At 40.6% G+C, this 19,143-nt stretch overlaps 2 protein-coding genes across 5 annotated transcripts in view; both read right to left on the bottom strand.

Moving 5' to 3' along the window:
• Positions 1 to 658, bottom strand: part of LOC102682940 (uncharacterized) — a 28,182-nt gene extending 27,524 nt beyond the window's left edge. Inside the window, exon 1 of the mRNA XM_069179401.1 lies at positions 242 to 658. The gene's annotated coding sequence lies outside the window, so the exon portion shown is untranslated. The remainder of the gene's footprint in view (positions 1 to 241) is intronic.
• A 5,780-nt stretch (positions 659 to 6,438) lies between these two features.
• dnmt3bb.1 (DNA (cytosine-5-)-methyltransferase 3 beta, duplicate b.1) overlaps positions 6,439 to 19,143 on the bottom strand; it is a 46,065-nt gene continuing 33,360 nt past the window's right edge. For all 4 annotated transcript variants that reach the window (XM_015365000.2, XM_015365002.2, XM_015365001.2 and 1 more), the window contains 10 exons: positions 18,996 to 19,108; positions 18,210 to 18,393; positions 18,021 to 18,105; positions 16,725 to 16,870; positions 14,976 to 15,066; positions 14,217 to 14,365; positions 13,550 to 13,635; positions 12,982 to 13,051; positions 10,821 to 10,939; positions 6,439 to 9,406 (listed from right to left, as the gene is read on the bottom strand). In XM_015365000.2, the coding sequence (XP_015220486.1) occupies positions 9,265 to 9,406; positions 10,821 to 10,939; positions 12,982 to 13,051; positions 13,550 to 13,635; positions 14,217 to 14,365; positions 14,976 to 15,066; positions 16,725 to 16,870; positions 18,021 to 18,105; positions 18,210 to 18,393; positions 18,996 to 19,108 (1,185 nt within the window). In that variant the 3' untranslated portion in view covers positions 6,439 to 9,264. The remainder of the gene's footprint in view (positions 9,407 to 10,820; positions 10,940 to 12,981; positions 13,052 to 13,549; positions 13,636 to 14,216; positions 14,366 to 14,975; positions 15,067 to 16,724; positions 16,871 to 18,020; positions 18,106 to 18,209; positions 18,394 to 18,995; positions 19,109 to 19,143) is intronic.

Here is a 19,143-nt window from a genome sequence, read left to right as displayed (position 1 = left end):
AACCATTTAGCAAATATATAACCCCCTCCCCCCCCAAAAAAAACTTGCATTCAGCAGCATTTTCTGTCGCCTTTCTTGAACAATACCGGCGCTCTTTGTTTCAGTGCCTTTGTTTTGCACAAAGCCATCTCACGGTGGAGAGGCGCTGGTTTAAACGCGATCTGAAGGTGAGCCGCCCCGGTATTTCCATTGCTCACACCTATATTATATTTAAAATATGAAGCTTGTGTCACGTACATACCTCTCCACTACGCTCTCCGCCGACAGCCCTGTCAGGAAATATTCCTCGTTTGCTATAGTACCCCCCCCGAGTGACGTCACGCTACGTTGCGAGATCTTTGTGCTTCACCGGGGGCAGAATGGGGGGCTCGCACATTGCACGGCATCTGGGCGGGCAGTGTTGTTCAGCCAAGCCACGTTTTCCGCACGGATACCCTGAAGGTGTCGACGCTGCCCCCTAGAGACGAGACGAGACGAGACGCAACCGCAGCCGACGTTGAGAGATTCGTGGCGTGAAAAAAACCCTTCTCGGGACAACAAAAAAAATGCATTTTTCTTCCCTTCACGAACGAGCACTCGTTGCTCATCTTGGCCTGCAACGTTGTTGCTTAACGGGGTGGCGCCGATCCGCTTCGACGGTTACCCGCGAAGACAACGAACGATCTCCATAACAGGAGTTGAAATGAGCTCGTATAAACGCTTCATTGGAACAAGTAATAGGTTTATTCCATGCTGGAAAAAGAAGAAGAAAGAGAACACAACGTTTCGGCCGTGGAGCCTTCTTCAGGTCAAGCTCCACGGCCGAAATGTTGTGTTCTCTTTCTTCTTTTTTTTCAGCATGGAATAAACGTATTACTTGTTCCTTTGCAGCCTACGCATGCTTCATTTTCGTGCATTGCGTGCTTCCTTAATTTTGACCTCCGTTTTCTCATCCTTTTTCCAGGTAGCCGTATGTATACGCTCAACGGTTACGTCCCACAGTGTATTTTCTTCTCTACTGTCATGACGGTTACGTCAGTAATTTTGTCAGGAATACAAAATACAGACCAACGCCCTGGGACTCGAAATGATTGGGAAACCCCATAGTGGTGTTTGGATAGTAACCGCACATTGGAAAAGCGTTCCCAGGACACTGCAACAAAATTAACAGAAAGTACGTTTACGTATCATGTCACATTAGCTAATAATTTACTTAAACAGGTGTTGAAGCACATCTTACGCCATTACATGTGTAACTTTGTTTCGTCCAGTTTTTGTGTAGTCACAGTGTGAGCCCGGTACCTTATTCATTCGGTTCACGAACGATTGAACGCGCATTGTGTGTGTTACATTTGAACTTGCGAAGGCGCCCGTCTTTCAGACTTTCTAATAATTCGAACAAAACGATTTTTAGAAATCAAAAAGATTTAAAAAAAATAAAAAAGAGAACAGTTTCACACAGGCGGGCAGTTGGGTTCTGAACATGGCGGGGCTGGTCTCGCGCACAAGGCTTGAGGAGGCGCACGCGTGGAGGTCAGCCACGTGGCGGCTCGTTCCACTAGCGCCGCCGCTACCCGGATGTAGACTGCATGCAAATCAGGACCGTGCAGCTCAAGAATGGTATAGGGTCTCCCTTTAATGTACATTTACTTAATTGCCCGATAGGGTATTCTACATATTTTGAATTTCGGCACGACTTATCACCACTGCCGCACTAAGCATTTATCACAATAGAATAGGCTGTCTGAATTTTACATCTGAATTCACACCAGATGCTTCCTACCGTACGTGTCAATTGATGGATAAAACAAAACTTCACATGTAGCAATAATTATAGGCCTAAAGATCAACATTTTTGATTGTATATCCTTTTTCACAGGATATACTAATATACATAGGTGTCTTTTAATGTTTCACCAGTGACCGTATTTCTTCAACAAATTAGCTTGATGGAAAAAGAGCACTTATTTAAGATGTGATTTTACAATGCATTTACTTTTTAAAGAAATGCTTCATGTAAGACGGTTATTTTACCTTAATTATTAAGACCCATGAACGTCATATAGCCTACTGTAACATGGTCGTCAGGTAATATCACGCTAAAACAGAAGGGATGTATGAACTACACTGGCGCTTAAAATCGTGTTTGATCTTTAAAACAGCTTCCAGAATAATTTCAAAAGAGAAGACCTAAAAGGGCAAACCAGGCTTTGAAAATCTCGAAAGAGTCACTGTGTAGCGAGCGCACGGCTGGGGTAGACATCAGAAAGCGGGAACGGTTCTCCAGCTCATTGTTAAAGAAACAGCCTGTCTTCTGTGTTGTGTTGTGAAGCATTTCTATCCACATTTCTTTGCGAATAAAATGTTAATCGGGACATATACTCCAGCTCATGTCATACAGGGGAGGCGTTGTATTTGACACTTTTATTAGCAGACCATTCTTGCAATTAAAGGTACGATGAATTGGTTAGCATTGTATTGCGACTATAACAATCCAGTGTTAAGTCTTGTGGGAAGTCACGAATTTCCAAATTAGGTGTCTTTTGGCATCGAAAATAGAATACTAATTTCGTGGGTTTCATACAAGTTTAATCGCATCATGAAGGATCAAACAAGATCTTCAGAACTTAATATGTTAATACCTTCGCGGTTTTTATTCTCATGGCGCCTCACTCGATATTACCCTTGGGGCGATGCATTTGCTCCAACCTCTGAAACCCACACGTGCGTGCACGTTCTTCTGGTATGTTCTGCTCAAGTCCGCTGAATACTTAAAGGTTAAGGTAAAAGCTCCGTGAAGTCCCCCCCACAGATAGCACAAACGATTAAACCCCCCTTATTCGTTAGTGCAGCGTTTGTGTTACTTTCGTTTCCGAGATTTAACGCCTTGTTTTTCCGGTGATCACGTGACCATGACGGTAACTTTGACCTCCAGTGACCCCGTCTGCCGAGTTCAAGCGCTCTGTTACAGTTTAGCTCGTACCCTTTACATTTTAAAGACAATCAATATCCATAAACATATAACCCTCCTTAGATGTGAATTAATACTAAGACATGATGCATGCCAACAAGTTAACCATCTATGACATAAACCTGTGGTTGTAATGTATGTAAAATCACCGTGATTGTCAGATCTATGGTTTTTATTTTCGAAGGCACTTTTTCCTTTCCTTTCCCTGCCAAACACGTAACTGTGGGATACCATCGCGACAAGACCTCCGCAGCATGTCATGATAGGGATCCAATGCACATTGCATGTACATCGCGGCATTGTATATCACAACTGGCGCCTTGCTTCCATGCCACCTTGGCACCGCTGTCGCAACAAAGGTCTTATATCAGGACATGATTTACCCAGATAGGACATGTTGCGATATATGGGCTTTATGTCACGACATGGGGTCAGCATATTCTGTCAGGGTATGTCCTATCGCAACATATGGACTCCATGTCGCGACATGGGGACGGGGCATTTTGTCGGGGGTATGTCATATCGCGATATATGGGCTTCATGTCGCGACATGGGTGTGACAGGTTTTTGTCATATCGCGATATATGGACCCCATGTCGCGACATGGGTGTGACAGTTTTTGTCATATCGCGATATATGGACTTAATGTCGCGACATGGGTGTGAGGTTTTTTTCATATCGCGATATATGGTACTCCATGTCGCGACATGGGGCGGGCAATTTTTTTGCGGATTATGTCATATCGCGATATATGGACTTAATGTCGCGACAGTGGCGCAATGAGTGATGCGCCAGTCGCAATGGGATCGTGATGCGCGCACTCCTATCGTGACATGCTATCGGAGTCCTGAAAGCGATGTGGATGCCGTGACATTCTTTGTCTGCTATTCAGTTTTGACCTCAGTGCGACTTCTCTTTGATTAGTAATTTGAAACCAATGGATGTGTTACTGTATATCCAGCATGCTCATACAGCACACACGGTTAACCGGGGCTACAGTATTTAGACCAAGAAGAACATCCATCATCTGTGTATCTACATGTTCTGGAACTTCCGCTGTGGCGCTTTGCCCAATCAGAGTGTCGATTCTCACTCTTCACCCAATCGCGGCCCGACCTGTTCGAGGGTTTAGCCAATCACGGGGCTGAGAGCTGTTCAAGCCAGCAGCGCCAGGTGGATCGGCTTGTTTACTATCAATGAGAATCTATTTTTAAAATGGTTTTCTTATTTGCAAAATAACTACATCGGCTTATTTTTTTAATGGCTTTATTGATTCACAATGTCCTATACTCTTATAAATAAAATAAATACATTTTTTTATTTGCATTATAACTGTCTCCGCTACTTTCTGTAATGAATACATGGTATTTGAACAATTTTAATCGTACATTTAAGGTAGGGGAAATACCTTCTGCTTCGTACTTCAAAAGTGAATAGAAATGTAAAGTCTATGATCATTATATTATTATGCTCGTGTTTTCAATTTTGTTTTTTTATTGTTAAATTATATCGATCTTGAAACTAATACCTAAAAATGTGAATGTGGGCTCTCGTGTTGTACCAGCGGTAATTTGGAAACTGGTGTCTCTTCACCAATCAAAGGGATACACAGGCAATACATTTTCGAGAACATTGTTAAAAATTAACAGAAAACACCTAACCCAGTAAACTAACATAGTAATTTCTCTGTTAACATTGTAATTTCGTGTAAAGGCTGCAAAGTCTGGGGTCAACTGATCAAAAGATCACAACTGAAAGAGCTGGTGGTCGTGACTTTGCTGTTTTGTACGATCAGACCGACTCGGAAAACAAATTGCCAGCATTGTTTTCATCACAATCAGGAGTTCAAGTACCGACTTTGGTGGAACCTGTAAACTTCCTTGTATATAGTCACGTGATTACCCGAAAAAAAAAAACAAGGCGCTATATCTTCGTTTCGTCGTTTGTGGTGTTCGAATGGCGGGTGGGCAACTTCATGGAGCAGGACAAGCAAACGTCCGGGTCAGTACATTGCAGTCTGCAGTAGACTCGACTTCACCTGAGGATCTAACACAGGCATCCACACCTGTGTCTTCAGAGGGCAGGCGTGCCCTCACGCTGTATTCTACACCAGGGGCTTGCCGGAAACACAAAGACACAAGGCACAAAGATCATCGCTTCATGTTTGCGCATAAGACCCCTGTAAATACAAACACACGGATAATGACAGTTTATTAAAGAATTCAGAACGTTTCAAAACGTTACATTGCTATAAAACAAAGGAGCCTTAAAACCAGCTGTCCGTACACCAACCATTTGGAAAATGAAAGCTAATTTTTAATTAACCTATCTTGTTTTTATCTCCCTGTTTACTGAGGCACCCACAGAGTGAACAATGAAATCGGAAAATATTTTTTTAAAACTGCACGTCAACTGTGAAACCATGGAAGCAAAGCAGGCGAGATAGGACTGTATGCAACCCCTCCAATCTATTCCAGCAATTATTTTTAATGACTAATTTGTCAGCCATTTGTATGCAATGCAACATATATTTGTACTCATTTATTCCACTGGCTATTTTGTTGGAACAGTACAGGTGAAGTACCTCGCTCAAGGGTGCAACAGTGTCTTTCTTGGCATCTGAAGCAACAACCTTCCAGGTATAAGTGGAGAACACTTCCCCACTATTCCGCAGTACACTGTGCTTTGGTGTAACCAGCAACATTGGTTGTTATATGTATCCTATTTCATTATCAGTTGTAGAACTGAACAGCTGGTCAGGGCGCAATTGTCCAATGGAGTTGGCTAGGCTGGCCACCATTTCAGTAGCATCTAAAAAGAAGAGTCTCAACAGGTAGGTGGCGCTGAAGAGGGTGCATAGCTGGTCACACAGACGAGCAATGGCTGGGGAAGGCAGTGCAGTGAGGAGACAAAACGAGCAGCTGTGGTCTGAGCAAGAGACACAGGCTGAGGCTGAAGACAGCAGAGGGCTGTAGGTAAAGACAAGGACCTTAAACTGGATGCACGCAGGATGGATGGGCAGAGAGAAGTCAGTTTCAGATATTTGGCGAGGCAGAGAGGGCAGATAGTAGCAAAACACAGCAGAGCAGTCCAGGCTGATAGAAGAAAGGTTTCAATTGAGAGAAGCTGATAAAGCTGCTCTGAGAATCTCAACCAACATTTCTTGGTAGGTGGTTACAGACTCCCACAACTCTTTGTGTAGTTTCCCCGTTTGTATTACCCTTTTTATTTTGAGAAAGTCTAGAGACTCACTTGTGCTCCAAGCAGTGCTGTAAGTGGTTATCAATCCTTTTGATTGTCAATACAAAAGTGGCTGGAGAGGAACTTTGCAATGGATTGGACTAGAAGTGTTCAAGGCTGAGCAGCAAGTCTGGTCCAGAGGGAAGAAAATCTTGGGTCAACAGCAACGTGGAAACGCAAAACCAAGGTAAATTTGAATGTGCACAATAAACTTCATGACCAACCCAATAAAAACAAGAGACAAGAAGTTATGAATCAAGTCAAAATCAGCTTTATTGTTGCAGCATGGAATGACGGACAAAACATAGCACCTGAGCATAGTGTCAATTACCCCACGTCAAGTGAAAACTTGTAAAAACCTTTTATAAAAGTCAAAAATAATAAAACAACCCCGAGCACATGTGCTTACGGGTTTTACCTGTGTTTCAGTATTTTTTTTATTCTTAGAATAAAACTAGACTGGTTAATATCAAATCCAGTATTTAAAATGCAAAAACAGGACAGTGGGAGAAAAGTATCCTTTTTCTGAAACTAAACAAAAGTAGTATACATTCAGCTGCGATTTTCAAATGGTTAAAATACACAAAATAGTATTATATATACTGTATATAAAAAAACAGAAATACTGGTTTAGTCTACGCTATAGTAAAATGTACTATTAACATAAGAAAGAACAGCACTATAAATTCAACTGAGTTGTCTACAATATAAAATACAGGTTTATGTATAAAACGTTTAAAAGAGGAACTAAAAATTATGGGTATATAAGAAAGTAGCACCAACAGGAATGAATCACCCAAAAACCTATTAGAAAAGCTACTAATTGCCTTTAGAAGAAAGAAAATTAAGAGGACATCCAGTTCAGACTTAAATTGAGAGCCTGCTCTACAAAGCCATTAGGTACAGCATTCATTCCAGTTTCCAAAATTTGCATATGATTTTGTTGAAAAACACAAAACTAAGGATTCATCCATTAAATTTTTGATTTATCTTTCAAAGACATTGTTTTCTTTTGACAGCCAAATGTTTTTTTTTATTTTTGCTATGTGTTCACTCCAGAAACTGTAAATATATATTTTCAAAAATAGCTCATCTTTAAACCAAATATTTTACATTTAAAGAAGTTACAACTGGACAACTCTTATTTTTCTTTTCTAAAAACATATACAGTACTTTTATATTGATAGATATACAGTACAGACACAGTTGGTTAGAAAATACAGGTAAAGTATAAAAAATAAATGGTAAATTTTTATATGCTTTACTTCAATTTAAAAAAATAATAACCTGCCTCTAAGCATTAGAGAGCAATGTAATTCAAGATGACTGTATACTGTATCCCCAAAATCTTTTTCTTAGTTAAGAGGGAAATTTTAATTTGTAAACATTTTTTTAATTAAAATACAGTACGTCTCTTTTAAAATATCCCCCTGACTGAAAGATCTTAACTTAAAAACAGGCAACAAGGTAATATTAGAATGAAGAAAAAAATTGTTTTTCGCTTTGTCGAAAAGCAGAATTCTTACGTTTTTATTAAAGATGCTACAAGTGAAAGTTTCTTTCCCTGTTTACTGTGAAAAATGGAGGTAATAATGCTCTTTTTTGGTTATATTTGTTATTTGTCATAACAGCTATCACTTATCTAGGCTTGACTGGTATACTGTACATGTTCAGGTTAGTTGCCACCTTTTGTGGCTATTCCACAGGAGTTTTACTGAGGAGAATAGTCAATAAAACTTAGTACGCAATTTCCACTGCTTCCAAGCATCCAGCCTACCAGAATTCTGTGCCCGGACCAGCTAGCTATCTTCATGACTGTATTAGGTGTTCTGTGCATCAATGTTGGAAGGCACTGTATTTACAAAAAGGCAGGTGATGTCATTTTAGAATTTTCAGATTCTATGACAATTGCCTTAACAATGAGCTATGCAAAAACATTTTTTTTTACATCTGTATATATTTTAGATGATGTTAACAAAAAGGGTGCCTGAAAATATCAGGATTACTTTTAATGTGCTGTTAACACTTTGCACATACTGTATACAAGTCCTTCTTGTCAGACACCCATGCTTACAATTTCTCTTTAGGTCCAGTATTCTTTAAACAATAGTGTTAAATGCAAATATTTTCTCAAAGAACAATTAAAGAAAGACTTTGGGAAGAAATACCATGACATGATTATTGAATCACAGACATGGTGCAGTCTTCCTAAAGTTAGTGATTTTTTGTTCTCTATTAGCCATGCTACATCTCACAAAAATGAGTGCTCTTCACAACTGGGGCACATGCATTTGTAATCCCCTCAAATATAGACCTTTAGGTTAAAAATGATCAATGAAAAACAATGTAATGGCGAAATCTTTTTTTCTCCTTAAGATGAATTTAACACATTAACTTTTGCACTTTCTTATTTTTAAATTGAAGATCGGAATTTAAGTCAACAATTTTGTAACAGTTCTAAGCACCAGGCAGCTGATGTTCTACTCAATTAGTCCACATGTGCCAAGTTGGTAGTGATTTCTGTTTGCAGATATTATATTATTTTAAATTAAAAAGTAATCTGTTAATATATATTTAAAATGCTTCATTGTAACCCAATTCACACAAATTTAGCCTTAATGCAAAACTCTGTTAATGTAATATTTTTGTCACATAAAAAATATTCTGGCTTCACATAAAAGAGAGGAAAAAAACAACATTCTTCACCTAATGTTTAGTTGGTGGATAAAAATTAAAATGACTTTCTTGGAGTGGACAAAATATAAAATATCTGATAAAAAAGCATTGAAAAGCCTTTTCATCCTTCTCAATATCTTGTGTGAAAAAAATGAACTGAAAGTTAAAGCTTTTTAAGCATTCAAAGTGCTAAGACCAAGATGTGTTAGATCTACAGTACTGCTACTGGTAATATATCATACATCCAGCCTAAAAACTTCTCCATTAACTTTAACACCCGGATGGAGCTCAGTGGTAACGATTTACCTGTGGTGAAAGCTGCAGCCTCATACAGAGGTTCTATGGTATCTGAGCTTTGTGGATTTCTGTGAATGGGACACGCACAAATTCTCTCATAGCTATTCACAGGCAAAGTAGTCCTTGAGTGGGGCAAAGAGGTGTCGAATTACAGGGACACTCCAAGACCGACCCAGCAGCTTCTGTCTGGCGACCCGACCCATGTTGGACACGTCAGTGTAGTGCACTGGGAACCCGAAAATCCTGAAAAAAACAGAACAACGCCAACTTTAGGAATTCAGACTGGAAAGGCTATCTTTGTTCAAACCACAGACTGAATAAACATGCAAAATCAGGCGATCTGAAAGTGTCTCCGCCAGAAAGGGCGCTCGCTATAAAGTCCAGCCTCATGGTCCAGACCTTGCCTGCTCATAGACAGGCTATGCTGTCAGCTGAATATTACTGAGATTGACTTGGCAGCACACAAACTAGTCAAGAATTCCTAAGAATTCTGATAGATTAGGCCCTGTTTATCAGACATAACTATAAAAGAGAGCGGTTAGTCTCCCATCAAGTACCTACTTTAGAGGTCTCTATAGTATTGTGTTTAGACAAATGGCTCTAGAGTTGGAGAGATTTATCAGCTGTAAAAAGGATTATTTCAGAATGCAAGCTTATTTTTAAAGAAACATTTTAGTTCTCTCCATCACCAAATGTGCACCATATGTTGAGCATCAACCAGGGCTTTACTATCTGGTGCAGATCCCGACCCGAGATCATTCCTGACCTGGCCTGGGAATGTGACATTTCAGGAGTAGCTGAAAGGCAGGGTTAACCTTATCAGAAACAGCCATTGTGCCATGTGTCTAATGCATATGAAGTGATCACTTCTAAACACCCACTTCTGGTAATGATAGACGGTGACCAGAGCTGTACTTATTATAAAACATCCTGCAAAACTGCTTGGATTCAGAACACCATGGGGGATAATTAATCACTTCCTCACAATGTCTAGAAAACGTAAATGATGAGTGAACATAAACACCTAAGTCTTTTTTATGTTGCATCTTGTATCTCAGTGTTTCCCACTTTGTATTTAGTTTTTGTTTTTGCTACCTGCATGCAACACCCTGCACTTATCTCCATTAAATGTTGGGTGTTTGCCAAGTCTTGAAGTTTATCTCAGCCTTTCCCAATCCTCCTAATTTTGTATTATCTGCTATCTTGACTAGTTTACTAATACTGTATACCAGAATCAAGAACATTGATATACATTCAAAAGAACAGTAGTCCTAGTACAGATCCCTGCAGTACTCCACTAGTTACGGCACTCCAAATAAGTTAGACAATTTGAAGTTGTAAGCACATAACAGAAAATACTGGGAATTAAATACAAAATTCCCCTTTTTGATTAAAAGTCTAGTTTTCACATAATAACTACACAAAACAGAATTTTATCACTAACAGTTACCAAGCTTGTAAAAATACACTATAATATAAATTGTATTTTTCCAATATAAATTGAAATGATTTTCAAAATTCAGTTATTAAAATGTGTCCATGCCTACACCATGTAACTTAGGTTTTAGCTACACAGTAGTTTACCACAGTAAGGAGACTCACAAAATCTGTCCCTGATTGTGTCTTGATGACTAATGCCTACAGTGAAAGCACTTACCTCTCCAGCTCTGTGCACCACAGAATGTCCTCCTTGCCGTTCATTATCACAGGAAAGTGCTGGTCTTTCCCTTGCTTAATGGAGTTAGACCGTGTGGTGATGGTGCGTACCTTCCCAAACTGCAGAAAAACAACAAACACCTTCAAGGACAAACAGCTATGGCACTTGATAAAAAAACGTTCATTTTTATCTTTCTCACATTTGCACAAGTCTTGTCGTCAACACTCACAGTGTCGCAATGACGGTTTTATCACCTCCAGTGAAAGAAAAATCACATAATCATGCTAAATATCTATGTGAGGCTGTATAAGACAGCTCCATGGTATTGTCAATCAGAAAAGAATACAACCAGGATTAACACTGAATGGATTTAACTAAATTGTAAACTGTTTCAGAATCAGAATGCAGAATTTTCAAAGTAAAAAAATTGATACTTATTGATACAATTTTTCAGGATGACGGGTGATTTTTGTTTGCTACCTTAAGTATCTCAGTGACATAAGAGACGATATCCACAGCCATATCATCAACTCAGTGACAGTGCCATTTGGTAAAGATCCATTTTTAATTTAGTTTAATAACTTCCAAGCAAAACAGTCACATGCAGAGTAACATTTTTCTTCAGCTTCTTTGTCTTTGGCTCAACAAGGGGGAAACCACATAGTTTTTCAATAAACTGCTGAAGCAAAATCGCATTCCTCATCCAGTTTGCATTATGCGTGTTACTGTATACAGTGCTGAGAACAAATGTGTGAACCGCCACTATAATTATGGGAATTACTATTTCTTACCATGATAAACTTGTTTAATCAAAACAGGTGTTTTTTCCTAAATAACTATAAGGATTTATTTTCCATTTCAAAGTTAAAAATAGTCACAAATGTTACTAATTTTTTTACAAATTCAAATAACTTCATTGGCATTACCAAAGACTTACAGAATTTTCAATGCAGTTAACAGAAGACACAAATATTTAAATCAGTACCATAATAATAGTTGGAGGCTGACTCTATATTCCAATCATGCACGTGCACCTCAGTGGTAGAGGAGTTGTCTGTGGCTCAAATGTGGGTATCCCTATTAACATCACAACACCCTGGACGATAAGTGCGCACCACTGGTGGGGAATCACTGTTCTGGGTTATATGTGCTGGTTTTAAAACAATTCCCTTAGGATATTTGTACAGTAACTGTTTTAAAATAATTTCAATTACACAAATTATTTAAATGAATCCAATTGTTTTGGTGTGAATTAATTTAACTGTTTTTTAAGCAATCTACTTTCGTAAAAAAAAATGCGTCAGCAAGGCATGTCAATTAGGAAAATTTGTTTTGGATAACACATTTTGAATGAATAGTTAAAAGACAACTGAATGTGAAATTTGCAAAATGACAAAAATAAACACTATAAATATTAATCATAAAATATTTACACAACACAGTGTTTCCAAGTTAAATATATCTAGTGATATGTAGGGGATTCCCTTTGGCTGTTAACTATTTCCTTGTATAATACATAATAAAGCACAGTGGTAGTTTGGTTAAAAACTATCATTTCCGATCTTTCTTTCCCTCAGTTTCTCTGAACTACTGCCAGAACTACAGAGTGGTTTATGATAGCTTGCAAAAAAAACTGCATTGGGGACAAATTTCTGGGAAATCTGCCCATTCAAACACGTATCCTCTATACAGTTGGCAATTTGCCTGTACATTTTTATCAGGTCCAGAGGCATAATTAAGAAAAACAAACGTAAAGCATGTTATTCTATTCGTGCGTGAGGCAAATTATCTGAGAACAAAACAGGAATAGCTGTACATTCAAGCTAATCATTAATATCGGTTTCGCTGTTGATAATAGCAGGTGTGCTTCTGTAGCAGTCCTGGACGTTAATGACCTCCTGACTGCAGGGCCATACAGTACTCAAAACACCCAGGGCTGTCGTTTCAGAATGGAAACAATCACCCACATGGCTAATCTGCTTATGTCGTGTCAGAACATGCAACTCCGACAGATCATCCTCGTGAGGTGATACCAGATGTCCGGGAACAAATTAGGATGAGCATTTTAACTTGCGTATTTTTATATATTTGCATAGTAACAGCTATGCGCCTGTTATAATAAAGACCTGCCTTTGAAATGTCTAAGAACGAAAATCGTTACCTTCGCCAGTCGCCCATGCTCCAGGCAGTCCTGAAGTTCCAGCTTATCCATGCCTGAAGCGCACAGAGGCCTAAGGATAAAAAACAATGCTAAAGCTTTTTTCCACTTTCAAGATAAAAATCACTACAACACAAGTTCATTAACCCCAATTCTGAAATCTGCGATTTAATCGAACTGTTCGTAGACGAAGAAACACCTCAAGATATTACTTATACTGTGTAGACCCTTTAAACTCATGTAAAGTTAAATAAAGGTTGTAGGTTGCATATATGTCCTTATGGCATTTCTGGAGAAAATGCTTTTGACATATTTATTACTAAATATAAATAAGTGACTGTGAAAAATGCTTTGAATGCTCACCCAACAGGTAGTGTTAATAGTTTATAGACCATTGATAAATTACTAGAAAACAGACAACCTGGAACTCCCATTAGAATATGCTGAAGGCTCCGACATGTTTGTGCAACTCCTATATCACCTTCAGAGTGTCAAAACAAGCCGTGCTCTCAGGGGGTCTGGCAACAGGCGGCACTTATTAGACAGCTAAGCACACCAAAAACACACCTACCTGTTCATTCCAGGAAGATTGCCCCAGAAATATCTGGCTCTGTGTGCAGCTGATACCTCTATGGCATCAATCATGACTGGGTTGCACTGCAGCACATAACACAAACACAAATAGTTATCAGTGTGCGGAGCAGTGGCTCTGTGGCTCAGGATCTGCGCCTGTGGCTGGAAGGTTGCCGGTTCAAATCCCACAGCCAGCCATTGGGCCCCTGCGCTCTGACCCCAAGCTTCTTTCCCTGTCTGTGTGTCTCATGGAGAGCAGGTTGGGGTATGCCAAAAGACAAATTCCTAATTCAAAGAAATTGTATATGGCCAATAAAGTGATCTTATCTTATGAATTGTATTGTTCCTGTAACTTTCTACACAGTACTGTATTAAGCTTGTTGATTTAAAACTCCTCTGCATAATGACTGTATTAAGCTAATTGATACAAAACTTTCCATTGCTGGGGTTTTCCCAAATTGTTTGTTATGTTGGCATAAGATATAATCAATAATATATACCAAATGGACCATATGTGTCTCATTATCTACGCCTTGAGTCATGACTGGTGTGACAGAACTGAAGCAATACTGCTTTTGAGGCTGGTGCAAAAGCCATATCAGGTGAGCAAGGGTATTTTAATTACAAGGCGAGTTTTACTTTGCTTTTCCGAGAATGACTCCTACCTCCAGGAAGCGAGAAATGTCCCTCTTGTCGTTCACTCCCATGGCCACCACGTTCTCGAACATCCAGAAGAACGGCCGGTCCTCCCCTTCCTTGGGCTTTGCAAAGCTCAGCAGGCGGTAAAACTCAAAGAACAGCCGCCCCGTGCCCTCTGGAGAGCCGCCCCCCAAAAAACAGGAAGAGAACAGGTCAGTAGTGTATGTGTGTGTATATGTGTGTTTGTGGGGGCTGGGGATGGGGCGACTTCTTCAACACACATGGAACCCAAGCAGATATCAAGCGCAGGAGCACTCAAGGCAGAAGCAGGAGATCCAGTGCAGGGCACTGTGGGTGCCAGGAAGCACACCTGCACCCACCCTGCTGTGGGAGCTGGGTGGGTGGGAGGGACCCTGTAAGACGGCCTGATGGATAATTACGTCACCTAACAAATTGGGGTGTACTGTCCCCTCCCCTTTCTAATCATCGCTGCATTCTTATGCATCAGCACGTCTTTGCTTCTTACCATTTGACTCTACAGCACAGTTACCGGGGATGGGCTATTAGTGGGTGTGCCCTGTCCACACATTAATGCTGTAGGAGAAATACAGGGGGAAGGCGTCTGGGAGATACACACATCCTGCCTTAAGTGCAAAAACATACCCTGTGGGTACGCATGCAAAACATGCAAACTACTCTGTGAGCAGGTTATTCAGTTATTATGTAAGTAAACATTTAGATTGTGAAACATTTAAGAAGCTTTTATTTGCATCTAACTTTCTTACCATACAGGCCCTTCCTGGCCGGGTTCACGATTGATAGGTCGTTGCAGGGACTTCCACCAATAACCAGATCAAAGGGACCCCATTCTTCAATCTGCAATATTAAACAAATAAAATGAATCAGGGCAGGGTGTATTCTACATACAGCAGTTGTAACTCTAAATAAAGTAACAAGTACAGCTGCATCAATACAGACCTAAAGTAAACGGGAATCAGTTCAATGGACCTGTTCATTTAACAAGAAGAAAAAGCAGGATTTAAATCATATACACTACAGTTAAGGATTAATATAGTGCCTTTAGTGAGGGGTTGACCTCAAGGCACATTAAAAAAAGTCCAAAAGCAAACCGAAATGGACCAATGTGAAATCTTGTGTCTTGAGGAGCAAAAAGAATTAGTGTATCCAGCAGGTATAGACTGAACAATTATCCTCAAATGTAAACATTTGCATCCAAACATGCAGAAACATAATTTCAGCATTGCAAAACAAGTTGTGGCTGGAGGTATTGATGTAATATAGCTTCTTCACTGATCAGAGTGCACTGCTCTAGGCTTTTTTCACTGATCAAGCTTAAGAAAATATTTTTCATACTTGTTAATTGTGAACAGTGTGCCTCCATAGCGATCTAGATCACCTCCAGCTGAACCCTCACAGGTAATGTGGAATGTAGAGGCAACTACCTGTATCTTTCCCATGACCTGCAGCCAGTACAGTGCAGTTCATGTTTTTTAATTCTTCCCGGTTCTTTTCAGTACTTTCCCATTGATGTTTATCTTTGCCCACTGTAAAAGATACCTGAAAAACTGGTCATGCTTTCTGATCGTTTCTTCTGCAAAGCGTGAGACCCAACCTGTGAGCACGACGTCATGATATCGACTCAGTGTTTAGTACTTAATTTACAGTTGAATCTACTTAGCCTGCAGCCTTTGGACAAGATATATGGCGGAGCTCTGTGGCTAAGGATCTCTGCCTGTGGCTGGAAAGCTGCTGGTTCAAATCCTGTGGCTGGCAGAGGAATCCTACTCCCTTGGGCTCTTGACCAAGGCCCTGCGCTCTAACCCCAAGCTTCTCTCACTGCCTGTCTATGTGTCTCATGGAGAGCAAGCTGGGGTATGCGAAAAGACAAATTCCTAATGCAAGAAATTGTATATGGCCAATAAAGTGATCTTATCTTATCTATCTTAGATATGTTTGATTCTTGTATCCAATTATAACAATTCTTAAAGAAAAAAAGACATTGAGATACTCCTCCAGCATACCCAACTGCATGGCCATTCACCTTTGACATGGTACAAGCTCCATAGAGCCAGACAGGACACTTAATAATGACTGGACGTACAGCGTACCTCTCAATGATGTCACTATAAGCTCTGACAAGTCCCAGGGAGCTGCTGATTTTCAAAAGAGAGACTAGGCTAACTAATTAACCCCAAAAGCATTCTGGAAACTGGCACTGCCTCTTCAGTGAAACTCAGTCAACCTCATTTAGTGACGTAGCCCGAGCTCGAACCTGAGACATCTGAGCCATAGTGTTCAGCCCGTGCTCAAAGTGAGCACTCTGACTGCTTGAGCCCCCTGGGACACTTATTCCATTCAGAAAACTTTGGAGCCTGGTCAGTTCCATCTGGCAAAGGAAAAGTTGGGATAAAAACCGCTTCTCTTGCAAGCGTTCTGAGAGCAAGGCAATGAAAGCAGGTCGGGTGTGTTTTACGTCTCAGGCGAGTTAACTAAAAAAAAAATATTTTACGTACATTCTTTCTTGTGATGTTCCTCACATCGTGCACATATTGAATTTTTCCTTCATGCCGGACGACTCCTACGGAAATAGAGTCTTCACACACCTCGGATGCAATATATTGGTCAACCTTGAATCCCAGATCCTTTAAAACTAAATACCCTGCAAAACATGCACAAAGGCATATATAGTTTTAGACCAAAGAGTGACATCTCAAGATAAAACACACAAACGTGCCAATAATGTGATTCAGGTTTTCAGTTCACTTACATGCAGACAGGACAAGCTGCCATGTAGCAAGAGGTTAAATGGAAAACAGCAATTTTATTTTAGGTACTGTAGGTCTCTAAAAATACAATTTTACACAAAAAGAATCTAAAATTAATAAATACATTATGGTGGAGCCTACCTGTTAACCAGATCACATTCTGCACTTCATTAAGCTTGCATTCACTCACAGTTAATAACAGGGCTTTCATAAATGCGTTGTCATTATCTCAACATTTTCATAGATTAAGAAGCATTGTCACTGACGACTGTTTGCCAAATTCTCGTGTTGCCTTTGGCAGCTTTTGTTATGGTTACATCTAAAGGATGATATGGAATGTCATCACGTATTATATTTTTAATGTTCCATTATTATGCTAAAGAAACAACATTTGCAGACTCTGTGCTTATTAAGCAGAAACCTTTGTGGACCTGAATAAATAATAAAGGAGACGGCCAATATTTGCGTTATCTATTTGGAATGACTATTTCATAAATAGACGTTGCAGTTTGAATTACTTTACAACCATGGTTACTACAATATCACTAAGATCACACGAAACGGTTACTACCTCATTCGTAATATACAGATATATTAGCAATAATACATATATTTAAATAAAAAAACGTATATTATTCCATATTATCCTTCTCAATGAATTTTAAATTAACCAAATCCTGCAATACCAGAAGCAGAATATGAAGAAGGGAGGGCTTTTCAGCATCAAGGCTGAAATTGGGGAGAATTCTGCAGATTACATTCCTTGTGCCATTGTTTTCTGGAGTTGCTATATACGATATTCAACTGGCTTAACATCTCTCAGTTTGAAACAAATGCCTCTTCTTGAAAAGGAAGAGTATTCTAGGAGAAAAGACCCTGGTAGTAAGTTTCTGCTGGCCAGCCCTTGGAGTAATCACTTGACCTTTCCCCTGAGCTTGGACTAAGCACAAGGAAAGTACAAAAAGTACTAATGTACTAAAGTAAAGTATTAAAGGACGCTAAATTGTACACAGAAGTTCCTCTCCAAACCCGCAAATTGCTCACCAGTGGCAATGCCGTCAAACAGAGAGAGCACTCGGATAGGCCTTCTCTGCTCCGCAGGAACAGCAGGGTATGTTCTGGGGCTCTCCTGCAAAAGAGGTTTGTGCCACGATGAGCTGGTCACCCCACTGTGGCGAGAGACGAGAGGCGAGTGCAGCCCGCCGTGGCCCCGAAACCCCCGTCACCACTCACAAACTCCTGGCCGTTGTCGTTGACGAAGAACTCCTGCAGCTTGACGCTCCAGTCCCCCCTGCGCTTCAGCACGCCGTACTGCTGGGGCGGCTGGCACATGTAGCAGCGCCAGGGGTCCAGCACCTTGGCGCTCTCCGCTGCCCCGGCACCCACCAGGATGTCCAGACAGTCGACACAGAAACACCTGGGGGGAGGGATGGGAGTGGGGAGGAGTCAGACGGGCACGACTCTCTTTTTCTTAACAAGAATGCAGCCAGAAAACGTAGGCACCAACAAGGAATTTCAGCTTCAACGGCTCCTCGGGGGTTTATCGTTTACATCTGGAGGTTTCAACATCTGCAGCCAATTGTGACGGATCTCACGGCCGCACGAGCAAGCGATCTGATGACGGAGTGGGCTATGGGGGATGCCTGGGAGACAGGCAAGGGCTGAGCAGCACACATGCCCCACAGGAAACAGACGTTTCCCACAGCGACAGCGGTGCCTCTAGAGCAGGGGTCGCCTCTTTTAACCATGGGGGAGACCCGCGAGTTACTGATCAATTAAGCAACTCATCTGTTTAATTCAGAAATCGCTGATCTTTGTGGGCTGAAGGGTACTGGGATTATGGTCCCATACGATCTCTAAATGACCTATTTCAGCCATTTGTTCCCAAAGTCTTTAGAAATTGTCCTTTGAACTGTGGCCTAGAAAACTCCTGGACTGGGCCTACAGCTGACATAGGGGCTCTTAGAACGTGCACTTCCAGGAGAGTCCAGAAGGAGGTGAACACAGGGTATTACCCACCTACAGCAGTTGGCATTGCCACACAGCAGGACTTCCCGGCCTCCACAACACACAGTGCAGTACGACTGGTAGCCATCGTCATCGTACATGTAGGAGATTTCTAAATACACATCCTGTGGAGACAGGGGGCATGGCTGGGGTCTTAGTG

This window comes from Lepisosteus oculatus, chromosome 16 (genome assembly GCF_040954835.1).
Source record: "Lepisosteus oculatus isolate fLepOcu1 chromosome 16, fLepOcu1.hap2, whole genome shotgun sequence".
Classification (NCBI taxonomy): domain Eukaryota; kingdom Metazoa; phylum Chordata; class Actinopteri; order Semionotiformes; family Lepisosteidae; genus Lepisosteus; species Lepisosteus oculatus.
This window is presented reverse-complemented; position numbering and strand designations above follow the sequence as displayed.